The sequence below is a fragment of the Sus scrofa genome, chromosome 15, assembly GCF_054392235.1.
Source record: "Sus scrofa isolate SSC_HxYL_T2T_F1_AM1 chromosome 15, Sscrofa_HxYL_maternal_Yorkshire_Landrace_v2.0, whole genome shotgun sequence".
Classification (NCBI taxonomy): Eukaryota; Metazoa; Chordata; class Mammalia; order Artiodactyla; family Suidae; genus Sus; species Sus scrofa.
In genome coordinates, this window is record NC_139397.1 from 148,022,780 (window position 1) to 148,045,215 (window position 22,436).

The window sequence follows — 22,436 nt, forward strand, 5'->3', positions numbered from 1 at the left end:
TTCACTAGCTGGTGAGGCCGAGGTGACAGGGAGACGCCTCTTCGGCCAGATCAGTTGTGAATCGTATCTTCTGGTTTCTGGGCACACAGACTGGTCCTGTGTGACTCACAGATGAAGAGTGAGCGTGACTTCCTGGGGAGAGGTCCTGGGCTGGACAGCGAATGCCATTTCTTGTCTTGTGTGTCCCTCCAGCCCTGATGGCAGTTACGTGGCAGCGGGCTCGGCCGAGGGCTCTCTCTACGTCTGGAGTGTGCTCTCCGGGAAGGTGGAGAAGGTCCTTTCAAAGCATCACAGGTGAGATGCGTGCTGTCAGCCCCTCTGAGGGTGTGAGCAGGCCTGTGACTTCCTCCTGGGGCGTGGACCCTAGTCCACCCGCTGGGGGCAGCGTCGGCTCGCGAGCTCTGCTGTGCGCTGGGCCGGTGGGGAGAAGCAGGGCCCTTCGCACCGGACAGCAGACAGCAGCGCTCTGCTTGTCTGTAGCACAGACCAGGCCCCTAGAGCCTTGGAACGGCCGCCGCTGGAGCAAGGGTTCGGGCCACACGGTCTGGCTCTTTCCTCAGACGGCCCCTGCTCTCCGCCTCCCCTTCTCCCCTGGGGTCCCTTTCCTCAGGAGAGTGACTGCCGGGGAGCACTGCCTCCTGTCCTCTCTGTCTTCCCCCAGGCTCCCCTTCCTCTTAGCTGTGTTCTGTCCCCCAAGCCCAGCTGCGCGTAGACCGCAGACCCAGTGGCCCCCGTGCCGCCCTCGCGGCTGCTGTCTGAGCCTGTGGGTCCCTCTTGCTTGAGTCCCTCAGAGCCACTCCCGCAGGGTGCACCTGACGAGGCCTGGCTCCTCTTGTCCCAGAACTGCCTCCTGCCGTCAGGGTGGGCTTCCTCCACGTCCTTTTGCCCGGAGGGCCGCCCATGAGCGGGAGCCCCAGCGGCCAGGGAAACGGGTGTCGGGAAGCGCGGCTTCCCGGTGGCGAGGCGCCTGCTGCTGGCCCGCTGAGGTCTCACCCGCGTTCCGATCTCTCCCTTCGAAGCTCGCCCATCAACGCAGTGGCCTGGTCCCCCTCCGGCGCCCACGTCGCCAGTGTGGACAAAGGAAGCAAAGCTGTGCTGTGGTCCGACTACTGACGGCGCCTCCTCAGGAGAGAGCGGATCCGGAGCTGGAAAAGCACGAGGGCCCCACGGCGCTGTCCCGGCAGGTGGCGTGGTGGGGGTGGCTGTGACCCCAGAGGAGAGCGCAAGCCGCGGGGCCCGGTGGGCGGCCCGTGACCTGAGGGTCATGGCTGAGGTCTCTGATGACCCAAAAGAGTAACACTGAAAAAATCTGACACTGTGGTCCCTCGGCAGGGGGTCCGGTCCTTGCCCGGCTCGGGTGGGAAACACTACTGGCTCTGATCTCCTGTACCTCGCGGGGCGAGCGCGGGCACCGATGCTTCCTCCCAGGGCGGCAGTGCCAAAACGTGCCCGCACCCAGGTGTTGGTTCTCCCCCTGCGCTCTCCCCGTCCTTCCAGGGTCGGCTCTGGCCTGATGCACGTCCCGTCACCCCGGGGTGATCTTCCCAGGGAACTTGCTTTCATCATTGGATTGACAGAAACCCCAACAGGATACCCCCTGCCGTCGCGCAGCCCACAGGGGCTGGCCCTGTTTCGGACACGGCGGACGGCGGTCCTCCCTGCTGGGCTGTGTCTGTTAGGAGGCCCTTATTCTGATCTCATCCATCACGGCTGGAATGTCCCGAGCTGTCCTAAACCGGTCTTGGAAAGCAACTCCTCTTCCGACACCCCCCCCCCCCCCCGCCGCCCCCCATACAGTTAATTCTACATATCTATTTTTTGGTCAAGAAATCTCAATTTGTTATTTAAAAAAAAAAGCGGGAGTTCCTGTTGTGGCTCAGTGGTTAACGAACCCAACTAGCATCCATGAGTACACGGGTTCGATCCCTGGCCTCGCTCAGTGAGTTAAGGATCTGGCATTGCCATGAGCTGTGATGTAGTTCACAGACACGGCTTGGATCCAGCATGGCCGTGGCTGTGGTATAGGCCGTCAGCTACAGCTCCGATTGGACCCCTAGTCTGGGAGCCTCCACATGCCCCGGGTGCGGCCCTGAAAAGACAAAAGACCCAAAGGGCAGGGAGGGGTAGGTAGGAGAAGAAGTGCAAACCCCCTTTTCCACAGAAGTGGGTGTGCTGAAGAATATTCCCGAATCCACCTGTAACTCCTAGGAGGTAGGCGTGTCCTCTCAGAAGCTGCGAGTCACGGCCTTCCAGCTGTGCTGGGTGATGTGGGATAGAAGGCCTCGAATGTATTAGCCTGGGGCCACCGGTGCCAGGCTGCTGCCCCTTTGCCAAGCCTATGTGCAATACGCCTGCCCTCGGTGCTTCAGCGCAGGAAGCAGGAGAACGAATGCCGTCTGAGAGCTGTGAGCAAGGCTGGGGTGTGGGGGGACCTGGCCTGCGGCAGTTTTTGTTTTTGTTTTTTTTAAACATTTATCTTTACCATCTTACCTGTTTATAAAATTTTAGTTCCTTGAGTGACTGAAACACCAATGTTTTTATCACTTACTCATTTGCACTTTATTTTTTTTCCCTCCACACCTGTTCTCTGGACCGTCGTGGCTACAAGGGCCGGAGTGCCCCTCCCCGTCTGGTGGGTCTGGTGGGGCGGCTCCGTTTGCCCTCTTGCCCCGCCCTCGTCTCCCCTTTTCCCTTTGCTGTTCAGAGAACTTGTGTTGAGGGGAGTTGAAATTCACAGGCCAGGGCACATCTTTTATTTATTTAATTACGTTGCCCAACAGAACTTGATTGTAAATAAAAAATCTGTTATATACTTTTCAAACTCCATGCCTCTGGGTAGTTATTTTACTCTTCTGTATGCTTAAGGGCAAGACGCTATTTCTTTCACTCATTTTCCTGGCACTCGTTCATTTGTAAACGGCTGACACTTGGCCAGTGTCTGTCTTTATTGTTCCGCATTTAAGCGCAAGTCAGCACCACCTAAACATCAGCGTTCCAGCGTCACCTCCCTTACATACCTTCATGGAAACTGGAAAAAGGTCTCAGAACTTCGGCAGCTGTCCTCTGAGAGCCCGTGTGCTGATGTCACCCTGTGGTCTGCTCCACGCTGAGGCAGGCACGACGAGGGCTCCAGGTCCCCGCGCTGGCGATTGTCTGTGGGATTGATGGTGAAGCTGCAGGCGTCTCCCGGCCCCCAGGCCTCATAGCTGATGGGCCTGGACTTCCTCCCTAGGAGGCAGCTCTGTGCCATAACAAATGAGTGTCTCCCTGGAATGTTCCACCACCACCACCCCCGACGGGGACCTCTGTCCAGTCCTTTCACCACCTAGTAGCTCAGCAGCTTACGTCAGGACTCCATCGTGATCCAGAGTCTCGGAAAGCTGAAGGAGAGGAGCCCATGGCTGTGACCTTCGAGGAGCTAAGTCATCGTTAAAAAAAGGCCTGGAAGCAGGTATGGTGGCGGCCTCTGATTGTCTTGTTTTCTTTGACCTTGGAGGGAAGTATGATTGTTCTCTGCCTTAAAGAAAGATATTTCTGTTTGAGACCCGTCTACGCGGAAGCTCTGTTGAGGTCACCCAACTGCCGTGGCTGGGTTAATGGTGTGGCTTCCACTGGGTTAATGGTGTGGCAGAATTTACTTCCAGCCGCTTCAGGTTCTCATCTCAGATCATCCTGACCCTCCCCCACTGCTGCTGGTTCCACGGCTCAGGGTGGGAGGTGGGTGTGGGAGTTTAATTTCCCTGCTGAATCCCAGCTGGCTAGAGCTGGCGTGCTCCCCCATGTTGTGGGCTTTGATCTCGACATTAGCATATCTTAAGCTGAGAGTTTTAAAGACTTTTAAATTTTTTTTCTTCTCAGGACCACACCCAGGCCAGGTGGAAGTTCCCAGACTAGGGGAACTAATCGGAGCTACAGCTGTGGACCTACGCCCACAGCTCATGGCAGCACCAGATCCTTAACCCACCCAGTGAGGCCAGGGATCGAACCTGAGTCCTCATGGGTAGTAGGCAGGTTCGTTAGCACTGAGTCACAGCCAGAACTTCCAAGACTTTTTATTTTTTTAATAATTCATTTGGTGGTGGGGGACTGCACCTGTGGCATGTTATGAGTTCCAAGGGCCGGAGGTTGAACCCAGGCCACAACAGTGATAATTCCAGATCCTTAATCTCCTGAGCCACCAGGGAACTCCTAAAGACTTTTTTAAGATACTGTGTATTCCCTAGGTCGTTTCCCAAACAGCAAGATGAATCAGGTTGGGCGCCTTATAAAGCACATGCTGTCCACACACTGGCTTTTCTCCTACAAATCTTATCAAGCCCCAGAATGTCTTTGACCTCCTGACACAGGAAGTTTTGTGTGGATACTGGGGTGAGTGGAGGAAGCTGCTCTCAGTGGGGAGGGGCCAACTCAGGCCCTGGTGGCATCTTTTTGGAAAGTTCCCGGATTCGGAGAGTACCGAGGTAGGCAGGTGTCTTCCGTCCACGGCCCTACCAGGATCAGCTATGATCTGGGGAATCAGACGTTTTGAAATGCAGGCTTGAGGCTGACCACCTGGGCGGAGGAATGGCAGCAGTACAGGCTAGTGCAAGACTGCTTGCTGACCTGCAGAAACCACAAACTTTGTTTTTATAAGATGCCTTGGGCAGTTATAAGGAAGCTATAGCTCTCAAATTCTGTCAGATCTGAAGTGTAGCACATTTCACAAAGGGGGAGAGCTTCCCTGCTAAGCAAGCAGCTGTTTGGCGGCCTCAGCTGCCCACCTCCTGCTTCAGGGGCAAGGATGAGCCGGCCGTGCTGGTCCCTTTACCCCACTCTGTCTTTCCTCTTGTGTGTTACTATAAGGCCCACTCTCTAGGAGCCCCAAATTTTCAAGCCAATATACTTTGGAAATCTTGAGTGAAGTAAACTATCCATACTTGCATAGATTCTGTAGAAACAGGGTGAGTGGGACGGTAAAAGATTGGACTTGGATCCAGATGATTCTTGCCTCCCTCCCCTAGGGGGCGCTGGCTCTCAGCCCCACTGACTCCCGTCTGCGCTCCTGAGCTCTTTCCCATGTCCACTCCACATCCTCTTTATTTTTATTTTTTGTCATTTTACGGCGGCACCCGTGGCATACGGAGGTTCCCAGGCTAGGGGTCAAATCAGCTGTAGCCACTGGTGTACACCACAGCCACAGAAACATGGGATCCAAGCTGCATCTGCAGCCTATACCACAGCTCAAGGCAACGCTGGATCCTTAACCCACTGAGCAAGGCCAGGGATTGAACTTGAGCTCTCATGGACGCTAGCCAGATGGGTTTCCGCTGAGCCGCTCTCCTCTGTGACTCTTACAGGGGCCATGCTGCCCTCATACCTTCAACCCTGACTGGCAGGCACTGTGAGAACATCCACATCCTAGAAGCCAAGGGCGCAGAGGAAGGCTGGTGAGCCCGGTCCCTGTGCACCTACCTGCCCCTGCAATTTTGCCAGGGTATTTGACAATGGACTGCAGGCATGTCATCTTTCCCATAAATCAGCCTGTGCCATGATTTCATCCCAGTGACGTCCGCTATCCAGGCCAGGGTCAAGTTTTCCTGGTGGTTTTAACAATGTGCTTTTTCTGATTGGCTTGTTTAAATCAGGATCCAGTTAGCTTTTGCTGCATAACAAATGCCGTGAAGTGTAATGGTTTGAAACAGCCATTATTTCTCCCGGCTGTGTGCGTGGGCCCAGCCTGCTGGGTTTAGAATAAATGGCAGAGGGTGGTCTGGTCCGGTCTGGCTTTGATGTGCCCTAAGCACATGCAGCAAGGATGATGCAGCAAGAAGGCAAGCGTCTGTGCCAGCACTTGTCCCCCTCTGCCTGGTGGCTTGGTTCACCCTATTATTGGCTAGAGCAGATGGCAGGGCAGCCAGCCCTGCCTCTGAGCGGCGCTGCCCAGCAGTGGGAACAAGACCAGGCGTCAGGGCGGCGGTTCTGGCAGTTGTCCGCAGAGAGGTCTGCATTCTCTTCTCTGCCTCTCAAATCTCTTCTTCTAAAACCACACCTCTTGCTGGTTTTTTTAAATGTCCCACGCTGGCTTGGGTTGACTTTTCTTCTGTAAAAAAAGCCATAGGTTTGTGCCCCAGTGAACATCAGCCCCGCAGGTTGTGTGTGCCAGGCTCTGGGTTTGCTCCGACCCTGAGACCTGAAGAAGAGAGCAGGGACTTGGGGCTTGGCCGTCGTTTTTCCAAAGAAATGGACTTAAGAGAGGCGATAGGTTGGTATGCCTGTGAGCCAGGCCCGCAAGGCGATGGCTAGTCTGGTTTCTAGGTAGGAAGGTCCCTGAAGCGTTGCTGTGGTGCTTGGCCCAGAGTGAGCACTCGGGGCTTTATTTCGTAGGATCGGGTCAGCAGGAAGAGAACAAGTGGATCATAACCAGCTGGAGGAAGAGGAAGGGAGACTAGTTTTAAATGTCAGGTTCAACCACTTGGTAAATATTGTTTCATAGAACTATTGTTCTATACAGTTCAGTGCCATTTAGTGCATCCACCGTGTTGTACAAAAACCACCACTATCTAGTTTCAACACAAGAGAGTATTTCTTGGAGCTCCTTTCATGACTCAGCAGAAACGAATCTGACTAGTATCCATGAGGACGCAGGTTCAATCCCTAGCCTCGCTCAGTGGGTTAAGGATCCACTGTTGCCGTGAGCTGTGGTATAGGTTGCAGACACAGCTTGGATCTGGCATTGCTGTGGCTGTGGTGTAGGCCGGTAGCTGCAGCTCCCATCCAGCCCCTAGCCTGGGAACCTCCATATGCCACAGGTGTGGCCCTAAAAAGACACCCCCCCCAAAAGAGTATTTCTTAACTGGATTAGTGTCTTCCCCCCCACCCCAAGCTTTTGATCTCTAACAGTTGATGTGTCTAGAAAAGCGTGGGCCCTTGTCTTGGTCAGCTTGGGCTGCATAACAAGACTGCAAGCTGAATGGCTCAGACAACAAGAGATGCCTCCACTTCCAGGGGCTGGGGTTTCGCCCCCCAGGCCTCTCTGCCCTAAGCGCTGGGCTCACGGCGGCGCTTGCTGTGCACAGAGAGAGTGGAGCTCCTGGGAGCTACACCTGTGACCTCATTCTAAGGCTCCACCTCCAAATACTGTCATATTGGGAGCTAAATGGGCTTCCACTGGGGGGGGGGGGCGCAAACATTGTCTGTAACGGACCGCTCTGCAAAGCGTCTCCCTGATTTTGCTCAGCCTCAGGAGACAGCAGCTCAATTTGCAGTCTGCTCCAAATTCTCTTTGCCACTGAAGCCCCTCTGGTGTTGGGACACATGGGCAGGACCAGAGGATGAAGAAGCCTCCTCACCTCGGAGAGGATGAAAGAAAGTCCATCAGGCTCCTTTTCACGGGGTTACCTGCCCACTTGCTACATCCCCCTGACCCTACAGGGCAGGGCAGGACAGGTCATGGGCGTGACTTCTGCAGACGGAGGATAGGAAGCAGCAGGGAGGCCAAGCTCGTTTCTCAAGATCCCAGTGGATTCGTCAGCGGGCCGCAAGGTCCAGGACTCCAGCCTTGGGCTGTTTGTACAACTTGCTGCTGTTGCACAGAAACCTGGAGCATTAAGTACCATTCTCAGCACCATGTCTCAAGACAGGCATTTGAAACCTTTCTGGGGTTCAGACCCCACTGGTGAGAGGGTTCCACTGCCCATGAAGCTTGAGCATCTGTGTTCTAATCATGAAAGACTGACACGTGGGAAGACTGGATTAACTCAGAGCAATGCAGAGAATTAGAAGGGAGGTTCATTTCCGCCCTAACAAGAAATTTTCTCACGCTGTTTCAAAGAAAAGTAGTAGTGATTTCCCTGGAAGCATGCAACCAATTCCTGTGGATGTTGTAGAGGAGATCATAGCAAGGGATGGAATGTAGACTCAAGGGTTTTCAAGGGTCTCTGCCCATGGGGTTCCATTTATTATTTCAGATATTAGCCAGCCCAACCCATGACAACAGCACTCCTCCCCCCTCTTTTGTCTTTTTAGGGCCGCATCCACAGCATATGGAGGTTCCCAGGCAAGGGGTCAAATCAGAACAACAGCTGCTGGTCTACACCACAGCTCACGCCAATGCCGGATCCTTAACCCTAACCCCCTGAGCAAGGCCAGGGGTCAAACCTGCGTCCTCTTGGATGCTAGTCAGGTTTGTTTCCGCTGAGCCACAAAGGCAACTCCCAACAGCCCTCTAGTTTTAAGGCCAGTTGACTAAGTGGTCCATGTTGGAATTGGGGTGGCTTTTTAAAGCTCTGATGCCCTGGCAATCTTCATAAAAAACTGCTGCCTCAAACTTACCGAGTGCTATGCTTCACTAAAACTAAGGCAATGAGGACACAAGGGTTTCATTTTGTAGTTGATGGTTAGAGTGAACCAGTTTTCCTCCTGTGCGTGCCCTAATAAACCCCTAAGACGATAACCTAGTCCCAAAGCCCCTAAGCTTCTTAGCTGCACATCCTCCCCTGCCACCCCCAGGAGCTGGAACTGCATTTGGTATCGGGAGGTGAAACACAGGGTTTGTGGCTGCTGCTCTCCAGACGCCCACCCAGAGCAAAGGAGTGTAGAGCCAGTGGTTCCCAGACTGAGATCCCGTACACTAGTAAATTTCCAACAAAACTGCGGAAAGCGGGTTTCTCTGACAGCTCAGTGTGCTGCGGGTCTGGCATTACTGCTGCTGCGACACAGGTGTGACCCTTGGCCTGGGAACTTGCGAATGTCTTGGGCACTGCCAAAAAGACAAGGAAAAAGAATAATTGTAGAAAGAGGTAGACAACTTTTTATTTTGGCCAAGTAAGGATTTTTTCCCTAAACTACCATCTGCACTCATCTTTTATTTTACAGAAGGAAGGACATTTTGTCCTTATGCTTAGCATCTGCATTCTAAAATATTTATGGGTAAAGTGTCATTGATATCTGCAATTTACTTTTTTTTTTTTTTTTTTTTTTTGTCTCTTTAGGGCCACACCCACAGCATATGGAGGTTCCCAGGCTAAGGGTTGAATCGGAGCGCTTGCCGCCGGCCTACATCACAGCCACAGCAACACACAATCCAAGCTGCATCTGCGACCTACACCACAGCTCACGGGAACCCACTGGTCGAGGCCAGGGGTCGAACCCGCATCCTCATGGATGCGAGTTGGGTTCGTTAACCGCTGAGCCATGACAGCAACTCCTGCAGTTTACTTTCAAATGATTCAAAAGGAAAAAGGCCTTTGAGATAGATGAGCACATGCAGTGCAATAATCTTGATGTTGACTATGTGAGTGTTTATTAAATTATTCCCACTTTGCTCTGTAGGCTAGAAAGTCCTAATCAGTTCTAGAAAATGCAAAACTAGTAGCAGAAGGCAAATCAGTAATTACCTGGGTTGGGGAGTTGACCGAAATGGGTGCCCGGGAAATTTTAGGAGTGATGAGCCTGATGTGTCTGGGGCATAGTGGTGGTTAAACTCATCAAACTGTGCACTTAAAGTGGGTAAATTTGGGTGTGTGTAAAGTGTGCCTCAAAGCTTGGGAGGAAGAAGGATAATTTTAATATTCCAAAATTTAGAACCTCATAACCTCAGAATAAAGAGCAATCCTATGTACTGAATACATTTCGTTCTGGGGAAAAAACTCACAGTGGTGTCCTTATTTCTCTCATTTCTCCCCTTTGTATTTTTAACAGACAAGAGAAGATTTCTTAAAAACAAAACCTGAGGAGTTCCCGTTGTGGCGCAGTGGGTTAGCAGTCTGGCCGCAGTGGCTCAGGTTGCTGCAGAGAGGCGGGTTCAGTCCCTAGCCCAGCACAGTGGCTTAAGGGCCCCGCGTTAAGGCAGTGTGGCCTAGGTTGAAGCTGTCGCTCACATTCAGTCCCTGGCCCAGGAACTTCCATATGCTGTGGGTGTGGCCGTTAAAAAAAAATCCCTTCACGCAGACCACCAGTGTCAGCTCCTTGGCACATACCCTCAAAGACTATGCATGTAATGGGTATGAAGACACGTGTGTGCACATATGTCCACACATAGCCTAGTGTGTTTGCAAAATGTGATCATACTCACATACCATCTCAGGACCTTTTTTGTTCGGTTGCAGACTCGCCTTCCGAGTGCAATAACTCCCACCCTACCTGTCAGAAATGGCAGATTCCAGATACATTATTAGCCCACATTCAGATTCTCCCAGTGGATCCACCGTGTCCCGAACATCCTATTTACCCCACTAAAACTACACAGCACATCTGGGTGCTGAGACCCTCGGGTGTCTAAAAGATCGAGTGCATCTCTTTTCTGTAGTATTGACTTATGAAAGTCACCAGCCACTTTCTATATTCATCTGGTACCTTTTGTGTCATTTAGCTTGTTCCTCTATTCCTTGTATTTCCTACAAACTAAAAGTGATGTCTAAAGGCTTGATGGCGGGCAGCTGCCACAAGTGACATATCCCATCTGGTTGACACCATTGCTGATGCTGAGATTGACTTTGGACTGTGCTTGATCTGCTGTTGTGTGGTTAGTTTTGCACCTCGTGATGAGTCATGATCTGTATGGCATCATTTGGGGGCATAGGAACAGCCATTTCCCCTTCAACTCTTCATCTAATAGTTTGTGGCACCAATGATTCTTCTTAGTCTGAGTCAGGGTTAAAACATAAGTTTTACAGAGTTCCCATCGTGGCGCAGTGGTTAACGAATCTGACTAGGAACTGTGAGGTTGCAGGTTCGGTCCCTGGCCTTGCTCAGTGGGTTAAGGATCCGGTGTTGCCGTGAGCTGTGGTGTAGGTTGCAGACGCGGCTCAGATCCCACGTTGCTGTGGCTCTGGTGTAGGCCGGCGGCTGCAGCTCCGATTCTACCCCTAGCCTGGGAACTTCCATATGCAGCAGGAGCGGCCCTAGAAAAGGCAAAAAGACAAAAAAAAAAAAAAAGTAAGTTTTACTGTTACTGAGATATGATGAGGCCAACAGATCAATGGAGACAATTGCTATTGCAACAATAGGTTGTTACAGTTCCCCAAAAGAGTGGCACCGGGAAGCACTGGGGCCAGTAAGGGGGTTAGAAGGGCCAAGGAGCAAACAGGGGCAAGAGCCTTTTTGTGGTTTCCATGGGAAAGAACTGGTGAGACAGGAGAAGCAGGCTTAAGATTGGCTATTTATTTCAGCAGGGGTGCAGGGGTTATCTCCAGCTGTCTGATATCTGGTCCCAGGGGGATTAGGACAGCAGCACAGTGGTGGCTCAGAGTGTGAGAGTCCAACAGAGGCGGGAAGGAGGCCTTGGGGTGTCTGGGCTCTGAGGTCGTTGATTTGCATATGAAAGACCATCATTTACTGCCTCCCGGAAAGAGCTGGGCCTGGGATGGCAGCAGAGCCCCAGATGTCATCACATCAGAATTACAGAAAATAAAAGGGCATGATTAACACTATTAGAGTTTGTCAAATGACGTTTTTCTAATTCCATCATTCCCTTTACCTGTATTAGCTGGCATTCCTCCATTAAAAAAAAAAACAAAACCTTTCTCCTTTAGAAATTATTTATTTTATTATTTTTTTAATGGCCACACCCATGGAATATGAAAGTACCTGGGCCAGGGATCAAACCCACACTGCCATCACAGCAACTCAAGCTGCTGCGGTCAAATTCTTTTATTTTGAGGGGTTGGGGGGCACACCCGAGGCATATGGAAGTTCCCAGGCTAAGGGCTGAATCAGAGCTGCAGCTGCCAGCTTATGCCACAGCCGCGTCTGCGACCTACACCACAGCTCACGGCAACGCTGGATCCTTAACCCACTGAAGCTTCATGGTTACTAGTTGGGTTCGTTACCGTTGAGCCACAATGGAAACTCCTTGCAGTCAGGTTCTTAACCCCCTGCACCACAGCAGGAACTCCCAGAAGTTGTTTTTTAAAGTGTCCCCAACTTGAGCTGTTGCCAGCTATTACACTTTTACAATCCAGTGACTCACATTGATTTGCTCAAAATTTATGGAGGCCTCCCATTTTTTTTTTCCCCCTAGTGGCCGCACCTGCAGCATGCGAAGTTCTTGGGCCAGAGATTGAATCTGAGCCAACAGCCGTGACCTACACCACAGCTGCCGCAACCCTGGATCCCTTAATTCGCTGCACCAGGCTGGAGATCAAACCTGCACCTCCACAGTGACCTGTGCCACTGCAGTCGGCTTCGTAATCCCCAGTGAGAACTCCAGGAGACCCCGATGCTGGATGCTAGAAGTGGGATAGGTATGAAACAGTCAGAAATCTCTATGGTCCTTGAGCTTACAGACTAGTCGTGGTCGGGGTGGGGGCAGACAGCAAACGAGAAATGAGGGATCTGGTGTGTTAGATGCTAAGTGCAGCAGAGGAAGGTAATGCGGGGGAGGGGGGGAGGGCGGGGGGTGGTGAGCTATATACAACGGCATAAGGTGACGTCGAGGTAAAGACCCCAGGGAGTGGGCCAAGTGTCTGTCTGTGGAAAAGTGTTCCAACAGAGGAAACAGCGCAAAGGCCCTAAGGCAGGTTTGAAGAAAAGCCAAGGGGCCAGTGGACTGGCGCGAAGTGAGTGAGGTTCTAAGAAGGGACCCGCATCACGCAGGGCCTTGCAGACCTTATCCAGACTTAGATGGGAGCCCATTGCAGTGGTTCAATAGGTACAAACATCAGAGCGGGCTTTCTGCCTAGACTGGCTTCGTTCCCAGACACCAGCCCGAGTCCATGACACACACGTGTGAGTGGCCAGGGCAGCCTATGCATCCATTCTCTGGGTATTCTGGGCACTGGAATACACAGGTGAGGCCAGCTGAACCACATGGGTCCCTGACCTCGAGGAACCTAGAGTCAAGTCTGGGATGAGAGACTGAAAAATAATCTCCCACGCAAGCCTCAACGGCGAGAGTGCCTCCAACCCACCCTGGGGGGCTGGGGAGGGCTCCCCGGGGGACATGACTCTTGAGCCGGAACCGGAAGGGAGAAGAGGATTATTCTGGGCAAAAACAATAGTGGGAGTTCAGTGTGGGATGCGGGCAGAGGCTGGAGCGTGTGGGTCTAAAGATCTGTGCCCGTCTCGCGGCGGGAGATGCTGAACAGGCGGGTGACGGCTCAGGACTTGGGAGGCCCCTCTGCAGCGCAGAGAAGGATGTAGACAGCAGGAGACGCCATTGTCCTGGAAGCCGAGGGGCAGCGTGGACTCGAGGAGGTGCTGGGGGAGTTCTGTGGCTCAGGAGAAAGGAATCTGACTGGCATCCATGAAGACACAGGTTCGATCCCTGGCCTCGCTCGGGGTTAAGGATCCAGCATTGCCATGAGCTATGGTGTAAGTCGCAGATGCAACTCCTGTGTTGCTGTGGCTTTGGTGTAGGCCAGCAGCTACAGCTCCACTTTGACCCCTAGCCTGGGAAGCTCCATGTGCCTCAGGTGAGGCCTTAAAAAGCAAAAAAGAAAAAAGAGAAGGTGCTGGGTATGGGCAGGCTGAACAGATTCCAGGGACTCTGGGGACACGTTGACAGGACCAGTGACCCGATCACCAGGACGCGGGTGGAGGAGCAGGCCGTGGCTAGGTGGCTTGCATGACACCGGGATTCACCTCGAGGTTGACATTCCTCCTTGACCTTCGCGATTATACCCCCACCCCCAAGGTTGGATTAGCTGCCTGCTGGGTTTAATCAAGTTGGTGGCGCTCTCGAAAATCCCTTCTCCTGGCGATACTGGGAGTGGAGGGATAAGCAGTCTATTTCCAGAACCCGAAGTGGGTTAAGATAAAAAGTAGCTTTCATTTAGCTGTCATCCCTCCCCCAAGCCTTGCCTCCTCAAGCCCGACGGCGCCTGCACCGTGAGCCCCTCAGGAGGGAGACTGGGAGGCCGCCTAATGCCAAGAACTGCTGAAACCACCGTTTCCCCGTCTCAGCACTAATCCAATTTGCCACTCTGCTCCTTAAATGGGATTTGGCTTCTAGACATTGAGACCTGGGGGGGCACCGTCTCCAGATTCCTACAAATTCCCCGCACACATCAGCCCGGCCTGCCTGGGGTCATCTGGTCAGACAGCAGGGCTGGCTGCTTGCTCACCAACGGAACACAGAACCTCTGTCCTGGCACCCTGAGCCCATCCCGGCTGGTGGCACCAGGTACGTGACCACCCTCCCATAAGCCTTTGCAGAAACTCGGGGCAGATGTGGGGGGCAGGCGCGGGGGGCAGGGGCAAACGCAGGGCAGGACGACTGGCCTTTTCATGTCATCAGTCTGTCCCAGTTTCACCTCCTCTACACAGTTTCTTGTTAAGGAAACTCGAAATGCACTGAGTTCAGACAACTCAGGGGGCCTCCCCCTGGGGAGTGATCAGAGTAGCCACAGGAAAGCACTGCTTAGTAAGATTGCCAAACGAACTTTGGGGAATTTAATATATTTTTCAAATGATGTTTGTGATGTGGTTACATTATGGTTTGCAGGAACTTTTTCTGTTTTAATTGCCATTATACATTGTCATGGTAGAATTTTAAATTCAATCTAGCTTTTTTTTTTCCCCCTTTTGGCCACCCCTTGGTCTATGGCATTCCCAGGCCAGGGATCAGATCCGAGCCACAGCTGCAACCTACACCGCAGCTAAGGTAACGCCGGGTCCTTTAACCCAGTGCGCCAGGCCGGGAATGGAACCTGTGTCCTGGCACTGCCGAGAAGCCGCCAATCCCATTATGCCACAGTGGGAACTCCCAATTCAATCTGGCTTCACGTGAGATCCTAAGAGTCAGAAAGTAAAACTTTCTCGTTGGAACCTATCTGGATTTCCTAATGAGGTTTACTAAGAAATATTCAAGGCTCATCAAGAAAAATAAAACACCTTAAAAAAAAAAGCACACCGTGGAGTTCCCACTGTGGCATAGCAGAAATGAATCCGACTAGGAACCATGAGGTTGCGGGTTCGATCCCTGGCCTCGCTCAGTGGGTTAAGGATCTGGCGTGGCTGTGAGCTGTGGCGTAGGTTGTAGACTCAGGTTGGATCTGATGTTGCTGTGGCTGTGGTATAGGCCGGCAGCTGCAGCTGCAATTCGCCCCCTAGCCTGGGAACCTCCATATGCTGTGGGGGTGGCCCTAAAAAGCCAAAAAAAAAAAAAAAAAAAAAAAACCAAAACCAAAAACACACACACCATAGTAAAATACAAACCAGACAAAGGCCTTTTTAGTCAAACATGGATATGGGGGCAGGTAGAAGGAAATGTCTGATGGACAGATGGCATTTCACCAGCAGGTTGTATTCCCAGAACATTCTTGACATTGTATTCAGCCTGATTTTACCTTCCCCCAGCCTCGAACACCTGACGCACATCCCAAGGTGGGAGAAACTGCCAGATACCATGGCAGCCAACGTGCAGGCCAGTAAGTCTACCCCAAACCACGTCATTTTCAAGAAGACCTCCCGGGACAAATCGGTAAGTGGTACCGAGCTGAGGAGCTTGACGGTAATAATTTTTTAAAGGAGTTTTTTGAATAGACATCGATTCCAAAACTTTGTTACGTTAATGGAAGCTGTCTGTTTTCGGTCTCTGAGATGGGTGATAAATGAGATATAAATGAATGAGTGAATTGCAGAAATATAATTTCTCTCCAATCTCAATCAGACTTTAGTCCCCAAACCCTTAATTTTCCTAATCTCTCAGCCCCCAGCCCCTCACCTCCAATTTTACTTCTTTTCCTAGCCTTGAGCCCAAGACACCATTTCTTTTCTTTTTTTCTTTTTTCTTTTTTTTTGTACTTTTTAGAGCCGCTGCAGCATATGGAGGTTCCCAGGCTAGGGGTCGAATTGGCGCTCAAGCTGCCGGCCTACGCCACAACCACAGCAACTCAGCATTTGAGCTGTGTCTGCGACCCACACCTCAGCTCTTGGCAACACCAGATCCTTTAACCCACTGAGTGGCGCCAGGGATCGAACCTGCATTCTTGTGGATACTAGTCGTATTCATTTCTGCTGAGCCACAGTGGGAACTCTTGGCTTACCATTTCAGACATTGTTTTGTCAACACCTGTAACTCGCTGGGGCCTTTTTCCTTTCATCTCCTATCGTCTAGTTGGCTGGAGAAAGCCCTGATGCTGGATCAATACAACTCTCCCCCTCTGTCTCCCAGTCCAGCCACGATGCCCTCAAACCTGGCAGGGCCTCCAGGGCCACTGGATAAGACAGCATCTCCTGCTGCTCCCTTTCTGTCACTCTGCACTGTGGCTGCACAGCCACTCATACTGGCACTCCATGTACTTGGCAGAGAGGTTGCCACTGTTGGCTCCATCAGGGCATATTAGGTGGTCTAGATGTGTGCTTGGGAGTTCCCATTCTCAACAGGTTAAGAACCTGACGAGTGGAGTTCCTGTCGTGGCGCAGTGGTTAACGAATCCAACTAGGAACTATGACGTTGTGGGTTCGATCCCTGCCCTTGCTCAGTGGGTTAACAATCTGGTGTTGCCGTGAGCTGTGGTGTAGGTTGCAGACGCGGCTCGGATCCCATGTTGCTGTGGCTCTGGTGTAGACCGGCGGCTACAGCTCCGATTCGACCCCTAGCCTGGGAACCTCCACATGCCGCGGGAGTGGCCCAAGAAATGGCAAAAAGACAAAAAAAAAAAAAGAAAAAAGAAGCTGACGAGTATCCATGAGGACATGGGTTCGATCCTTTGCCTTGCTCAGTGGGTTAAGGATCGTTGCCAAGAGCCATGGTGTAGGTTGCAGATGCGGCTCAGATTCCATGTTGTTGTGGCTATGGTGTAGGCTGGCAGCTGCAGTTCTGATTTGACCCCTACCCTGGGAAGCTTCATATGCTACAGGAGCAGTCCTAAAATTAAAAAAAAAAAAGAGCGAGAAAAGATGTACCCATGAACTTCCTGGCCTGAGAGACCCAACCTGTATGGTTGGGGTCTCCTCATGCCACTCGATGGCTTCATAGAGGCCGACATCCTAGGCCAACACCATGCAATGCAAGCTGCACATCTAATTTTAAATCTCCTAGTAGCCACATTAGAAAAGTAAGAAGTAGCCCTAAAAAGTGAAAGAAAGAAAAAAGAAAAGAAGTACCCACTTCATGCATCTTAAAAGCAGCAACAACAGGAGTTCCTTATCAGGGATCAGCTCAGCAGGCTAAAGATCTGTTGCTGTGTACTGTGGCTCTGGTTACTGTTATGGCACAGGTTCGATTCCTGACCTGGGAACTTCCGCATGTTGCAGATGTGGGCCCCCCCAAAAGCACCCCAGCAACAGCAACAAGAACAGCCAGCTCCCCGTGATCCGTGCCCTTTCTAGCTCTCCTTTTTTCACAGCCGAAGCTTGGAAAAGAAGACCTGTTCTCTTCCTTACCTTTTCCCTCCCACCCACTACCAGCTTTGCCCTCACCAGTGCCTTCTCCACCTGCTGCCAATGCAACCAAAGCCTCCGTGGTCTCCTCTATAAAATGGGCTTAAAGCTTACTCATAGAGTAGTTTTGAGGATTAAATGAAGCCATGTGGTCAGTGTGCTTAGCTTGATACCTGATCCATGACAAGCACTAAACGACACTGGATGCAGCCCTTTCATCCGCTTCCGTTGCTTCCACATCCTCCCAAACTCTTTAGGGTCAAGTCCTGAAAGACCCTGTCTGCCATCCTTTTGGTGGCCCTTCACCTGCCGACGAAACCCCCGGCGGTTCTGGAAGCATCCTCTTGGCTCTGGGCTTTGTACACACTGACTTTTTTTGCCTAGAAAGCCTCCTTTCACCATCAAACCCGGACCCTTGTCCCAGTCACCTGGTTACGCTGTCCCCCAGGTCCTCCAACAGCAATAATACAAATAGCCTGGAGGCCATAGAGGGTCACTCCAGGATCCTGCAATGAAGGGGTGGATAAAGACGGTTTCATGCTGACAACAATTATTTTGAGTGTTTATGGAAATAAAAATACGAATTTATGAATTTAAGAGGCTTAGGGAAGAAGGGGACTAGCCAGGGTCCATGGACTCACTCATTGGTGCACTTAGCAAATGATGATTAAATTCTTTCTTTCTTTTTTTTTTTTTTTTTTTTTTTTTTTTTGTCTTTTTGTCTTGTGAGGGCCATACCCACAGCATATGGAGGTTCCCAGGCTAGGGGTCTAATCGGAGCTGTAGCAGCCGGCCTACACCACAGCCACAGCAATGCGAGATCCGAACCACGTCTGAGACCTACACCACAGCTCACGGCAACACCAGATCCTTAACCCACTGAGCAAGGCCAGGGATCGAACCCACAACCTCATGGTTCCCAGTCAGATTCGTTAACCACTGTGCCACGACGGGAACTCCCGATGATTAAATTCCTGTATGTACCAGACACCGTACTAGATACTGGGATAGCTGAACAATGAATGAAGAATTCTTACCGTCAAGGCACTCATGGTGCCCTGAGTTAAAGTGGTGAGTGGCAGTGAACCCAGCCCATGCTCTCCCACCAAGGGCCTACGTGGTAAAGAGACCTTTGCCGCTGGGGACTTTGAAGTCATGGTCTTCTCTCCCCATCCAGGACCCCTTCCCCCCTTCTCCAGGGCAGGGGTTTGGGTTTATCTGCAGAGACATTCGCCTGATAGGATTTCAGGATATCTCCCTCTGTGCTCAGTCCCGAAATTCTTCTACCAAGGAGGAGAAACCTTTCATTCACAGCTAGAAAGAAAAGGCTCAGCATGCAGATGGAGGGGGAGCCTCATTTGCATTGGTCTAACTTCCCACTAAATATCATCAATTAATTCAATAATTTACCTGTTTGGTATCAGACCTGGGCTTGATGGGAAAAGGTGGGGAGAACAGGGCCTATCCAAAGGGGTGGGAAGAATTCCTTGGAGCAGTTTATGATGTTGAGGAAAGATCACACCTTGCCTGCAATCCATTGTCTCTTCCTACATCCAAGAAGGGAGAGAGGTGATGGATGAGGCACAGAGCCAGGGGCTCCTCATCCAAGATTAGTCGACCTATTTCCATCGTTGGTGATTTTAACATGAACACTTTGGTGTTCTTTGGCCGTTTAGAAACCAGACCTGTTCTTCCCACAGGTGACCATCTACCTGGGGAAGAGAGACTATATAGACCATGTCGACCAAGTGGAGCCTGTGGGTAAGTTGAGTTTGGAGTGAGTGTTAATGCTGGTTTAAGACGTCTGACAATCGCTAGTTTTGTGTTTTAAAATACTGACTTTATGACTGGCTTAAGAAGATGTGGTATTTATACACAATGGAGTACTACTCAGCCGTAAAAAAGGAACAAAATAATGCCATTTGCAGCAACATGGATGAAACTACAGACTCTCATACTGATTGAAGTCAGTCAGAAAGAGAAAGACAAACACCATATGAGATCACATATCTGGACTCAAATATATGGCACAAATGAACCTTTCCACCGAAAAGAAACTCATGGACTCGGAGAACAGACTTGTGGTTGCCAAGGGGGAGGAGGAGGGAGTGGGATGGACTGGGAATTTGGGGTTAATAGATGCAAACTATGGCCTTTGTAATGGATAAGCAATGAGATCCTGCTGTATAGCACTGGGAACTATATCTGGTCACTTATGATGGAGCAGGATAATGTGAGAAAAAAGAATGTATATATGTATGTGTACCTGGGTAGAAAACTGACAGAACACTGTAAACCAGCTATAATGGAAAAAAATAAAAATCATTAAAATTAGGAGTTCCCGTCATGGTGCAGCAGAAACGAATCTGACTAGGAACCATGAGGTTGCAGGTTCAATCCCTGGCCTCGCTCAGTGGGTTAAGGATCTGGCATTGCCATGAGCTGTGGTGTAGGTCTCAGACGTGGCTCCGATCCCAGGTTGCTGTAGTTGTGGTGTAGGCTGGCAGCTGCAGCTCCGATTAGACCCCTAGCCTGGGAACCTCCATATGCTGTGGGATCGGCCCTAAAAAAGACAAAAAAGAAAAGAAAATAAAAGGAAAAATGTTCAAAAAAGAAAAGTTAAGGAGTTCCTGTCATGGTACAGCAGAAACGAATCCAACTAGGAACCATGAGGTTGCAGGTTCAATCCCTGGCCTCGCTCAGCAGGTTAAGAATCCGGTGTTGCCGTGAGCTGTGGTGTAGGTCGCAGACTCGGCTCAGATCTGGCATTGCTGTAGCTGTGGCGTAGGCTGGTAGCTACAGCTCCAATTCAACTCCTAGCCTGGGAACCTCCATATGCTGTGGATGAGGCCCTAAAAGGACAAAAGACCAAAAAAAAAAAAAAAAGGAAAAAGAAAGAAAATTTAAGAAAAATGTTGAACAATATTAGTCATTAGGGAAATGCCAGTTAAAACTACCATGAAATTTCATTGTGTTCCTGTCAGAATGGCTAAAACTAAAAATAGTGATAACACCAAATGCTGGTGAAGATGTTGAGAAACTGGATCAGTCATATATTGCTCTTGGGAATGTAAAAGGAACAGCAACTCTATGAAAATACTTTGGCAGTTTCTTTAAAAGCTAAAATATACTTATCATATGACCCACCAATTGCATCCCAGAGAAATGAAAACTTACGTTCACACGAAAACTTTATGTGATTATTTGTAGCAGCTTTATTTGTAATAGCTCCAAACTGGAAAGAATCAAAATGTCTCTCAACTGAGAGTTCCCGTTGTGGCACAGTGGAAACTAATCTGACTAGCATCCATGGGGATGCAGGTTCAGTCTCTGGCCTTGCTCAGTGGTTGGGGATCCAGCCTTGCCATGAGCTGTGGTGTAGATCCCAGACATGGCTCAGATCCTTTGTTGCTGTGGCTGAGGCGTAGACTAGCAGCTGTAGCTCTGATTCAATCCCTATCTTGGGATCTCCCATAGACCTCAGGACATGGCCCTAAAAAGCAACAACAACAACAGAAATGTCTCTCAAGAGATGAGTAAGGATAAACAAGCTGGGGCACATCTGTTTCTTGGAATATTATTCAGCAGTGAAAAAGGATGAAGTACCAATCCATGCAAAAGCTTGGGTTGCAAGGATGCTTTGATGAATGGAAAAAGCCAGTCTCAAGAGGCCATATACTGTATGATTCTATACAGTAGGATATATAATATCCTCTAGATGGCAGCATTATAGAAAAGGAAGACTAAATAGTGGCTGCGGGGGCCGCTAAGGATAGTCTGAGGAGGCAGTTGGGTGTGCCTACAGAGGGATAGGTTTTTTTTTGTTTGTTTTTGCTTTTTGTTTTTTGTTTTTTTGTTTTTTTGTCTTTGTCTTTTTAGGGCCACACCTGCGGCATATGGAGGTTCCCAGGCTAGGGGTCTAATCGGAGCTGTAGCCGCCGGCCTACTCCAGAGCCATGGCAACGGCAGATCTGAGTCGAATCTGCGACCTACACCACAGCTCACAGCAACACCAGATCCTTAACCCACTGAGCGAGGCCAGGGATTGAACCCGCAACCTCATGGTTCCGAGTCGGATTCCTTAACCACTGAGCCACGACGGGAACTCCGGGATAGCTTTTATAAAGGGAGATCTTTATGGGGAAGGAGCAGTTCTGTGTCCAGATTGCACTGGTGGTTTCGCCAATCTCCGTGTGATAAAATGGCTTAGAACTATTCACACATGACACCCATGTCAACTTCCTGGTTTTGAGATTGTACTGTAATTATCTAAGATGTAACCGCTGGAAGAAACTGGATAAAGGATACATAGGGACCTCTGTGTGCTTTCTTTGCAACTTCCTGTGAATCTGTAATTATTTCAACTCAAACTGTTCTTTAAAAAAAAGAATCCAAATGTAAAAGACTGGCATTTTTAGGCAGCAGGATGAGAATGTCCTGCAGTAGAACTCTTTCTGGAAGTTCATTTGGCAGTGTGTTATCAAAAACCAAATTCAGGGAGTTCCCGTCGTGGCGCAGTGGTTAACGAATCCGACTAGGAACCATGAGGTTGCGGGTTCGGTCCCTGCCCTTGCTCAGTGGGTTAACGATCCGGTGTTGCCGTGAGCTGTGGTGTAGGTTGCAGACTCGGCTCGGATCTGGCATTGCTGCGGCTCTGGCGTAGGCCGATGGCTACAGCTCCAATTAGACTCCTAGCCTGGGAACCTCCATATGCCAAAGGTATGACCCTAGAAAAGACAAAAAGACAAAAAATAAAATAAAAAACCCAAATTCAATTCTGCCATGGATAGATACAAAGATTTATCTCTAAGGATGTTCATAACAATATTAATTACAATGGCGAAAATTGGAAACATCCTAAATACCCTTACAAAAGGGGGGTGATTAAATCATTTTATGGCACATTCATTTAACAAAGAAAATGTGTGGCCATTAAAATGATTAGTACACATTGGAGTTCCCTGGTGGCTCAGCAGGTTAAGGATCCAGCATTGTCACTGCTGTGGCTCGTGTTTGATCCTTGGCCTAGGAACATCAGTATGCCACGGGTGCAGCCAAAAAAAGATTAGTACATATTATGTGTGTCTGTGTGTGTGTGTGTGTGTGTGAACAGATGTTTGTACTGCACAGCT

At 50.4% G+C, this 22,436-nt stretch overlaps 2 protein-coding genes across 16 annotated transcripts in view; both read left to right on the forward strand.

Annotated features, from left to right (window-relative positions):
• ATG16L1 (autophagy related 16 like 1) overlaps positions 1-2,821 on the forward strand; it is a 42,166-nt gene extending 39,345 nt beyond the window's left edge. For 7 of the 9 annotated variants that reach the window (XR_014828755.1, XR_014828756.1, XR_014828757.1 and 4 more), the window contains 2 exons: positions 193-294; positions 1,020-2,821. Coding sequence is in view for 6 of the 9 variants with exons in the window: in XM_021074591.2 (XP_020930250.2) it covers positions 193-294; positions 1,020-1,113 (196 nt within the window). In the remaining 3 variants the exon portion in view is untranslated. 9 annotated transcript variants of the gene reach the window in all.
• A 9,177-nt stretch (positions 2,822-11,998) lies between these two features.
• SAG (S-antigen visual arrestin) overlaps positions 11,999-22,436 on the forward strand; it is a 38,495-nt gene continuing 28,057 nt past the window's right edge. For 4 of the 7 annotated variants that reach the window (XR_014828840.1, XR_014828841.1, XR_014828842.1 and 1 more), the window contains exons 1-4: positions 11,999-12,221; positions 13,065-14,101; positions 15,277-15,400; positions 19,005-19,065. Coding sequence is in view for 4 of the 7 variants with exons in the window: in XM_084998312.1 (XP_084854438.1) it covers positions 15,326-15,400; positions 19,005-19,065 (136 nt within the window). In the remaining 3 variants the exon portion in view is untranslated. 7 annotated transcript variants of the gene reach the window in all.